Genomic DNA, 2,007 nt, shown 5'->3' on the forward strand with positions numbered 1-2,007 from the left:
TATCTGAACTCTCTTTATATAGACCTTAGTGGTCCCTAATACTGGATCTGAAGTCTCTTTATATAGACCTTAGTGGTCTGTATTTTCCTTGCAGGAGTCATCCCAAAAGAAAAAGTCTAATATTATCATTAGCCTATTATTACTAGGCTATTATTATTATTATTATTATTAATAATAATAATAATAATTATTATTATTAATAATAATAATAATAATAATAACCCTTTCATTCCCTCTGTTTATTATTAATGACGCCTGTAGTCTTTGCGGCTACTAAACCAAAAATAATTCGTAGTAAATAAAAAATGTATGACGCGCCACAGATGCCGCCCCCCCCCTCCATCCTCCCTCCTCCCTCCTCCATCCTCCCTCCTCCCTCCTCTCTCCGTCCTCCCTCCATCTCCTCTCTCCTCTCGACGCACGGCAGGATGGACGTCGTTAATCAGGTACTAACATCACATTTCCATCATTCTGCTCCGTTATTTTCGGGTTTTCTTCTGTCCGCGTGGGTCGTGCTCGGTGCCCGGGGTGCGTTGGTCTCGTGTGTCGGGGTGGCCCGATGGGGGGGGGGGAGTGGGGGGGTTGTCTCCCGGTGAAGCATCTCAGCGTCGGGCCGCATCCCGGCGGCACGCGCACACTCCTAACACCATCACTGATGATTATGACGATAATATTATTAAGATTATTAGGATTTAAGAGACGATAAACGCTGACGTCACACATCAGGATGATCGGTTTGATGTATTTTGTGTTTTGGCATTTGTGTCGTCATCGGTGCGCAACGCAGCCCGGTGATTGTTGGGATGGTGACAGACTATTATTGGATGTTGTGGCTGCGCCCCGCGCGCTGCCTGCAGGAGACCCGCAAGAAAAACACGACACTGTCCCGAGACATACATGACATGGCGTGTGTGTGCGTGTGTGTGCGTGCGTGTGTGTATGTGCATGTGTGTGTGTGTGTGTGTGTGTGTGTGTGTGTGTGTGTGTGTGTAAAATGGCAGCCAGAGGAGGAGGAGGAGGAGGAGGAGGAGGAGGAGGATGCTGTTGTTGTTGCGGGTTTAACTGGTTTTCCACATCCTCTCCGTTTCCCCCCTCGTGCTGATTGCGCCTGATTTTATAACCCAGTTATAACCCGGTTATAACCCGGTTCCACCCGGGTTTACCTCCTCTTCAGCTGCTGCTGCAAGATGGAGACCGACAGTGAAGATCGACAGTTACCCCGGTCTACCCCGGTCTACCCCGGTCTACCCCAGCAGGCCTAATACTGGGCTTATTCTCTTATTGAGGGACTGTTTTATCTATTATTGATTATTTATGGTGATTTTATTAAATGTTCATTTGTATTCATTTGGATTTTGGTCTGATTGTATTTGTCCTGAAATGTTTTTTTTTAAAGATTAGTATATATTTTTTTCGTGACAGTGGATAAAGATAGAAAGAGATATATGGATGGAGAGAGAGAGAGAGAGAGAGAGAGAGAGAGATAGAGAGAGATAAATACTTTATTCATCCCAAAGGAAATTTGAGGCATCCAGTAGCAAGACAACCATAACACAACAAACACATATACACACATATATCACACACATATACACACATGTATACACACATATACACACATGTACACACATATATCACACACATATACACACATGTACACACACATATACACACATGTACACACACATATACACACATATATCACACATGTACACACATATACACACATTTATCACACGTAGGCTACATAAGAATACAAATAAAACAAAGATGGATGGAACAATGACTAGAAATAGTAGTTGTAGTAGTTCATGGTGTAGCAGGGTACTGCAGGGTGTAGCAGGGTACTGCAGGGTGTAGCAGGGTACTGCAGGGCTTAGCAGGGTACTGCAGGGTGTAGCAGGGTACTGCTGGGTACTGCAGGGTATAGCAGGGTACTGCAGGGTATAGCAGGGTACTGCAGGGTATAGCAGGGTACTGCAGGGTATAGCAGGGTGCTGAAGGGCG

The 2,007-nt window shown here is 44.9% G+C and overlaps 1 protein-coding gene across 1 annotated transcript in view; it reads left to right on the forward strand.

Annotated features, from left to right (window-relative positions):
* The first annotated feature begins 332 nt into the window (after positions 1–332).
* LOC117947588 (synaptophysin-like) overlaps positions 333–2,007 on the forward strand; it is a 14,225-nt gene continuing 12,550 nt past the window's right edge. Inside the window, exon 1 of the mRNA XM_034876659.1 lies at positions 333–446. Within this exon, the coding sequence (XP_034732550.1) occupies positions 429–446 (18 nt within the window). The 5' untranslated portion in view covers positions 333–428. The remainder of the gene's footprint in view (positions 447–2,007) is intronic.

This window comes from Etheostoma cragini, chromosome 7 (assembly GCF_013103735.1).
Source record: "Etheostoma cragini isolate CJK2018 chromosome 7, CSU_Ecrag_1.0, whole genome shotgun sequence".
In the NCBI taxonomy this organism is placed as follows: domain Eukaryota; kingdom Metazoa; phylum Chordata; class Actinopteri; order Perciformes; family Percidae; genus Etheostoma; species Etheostoma cragini.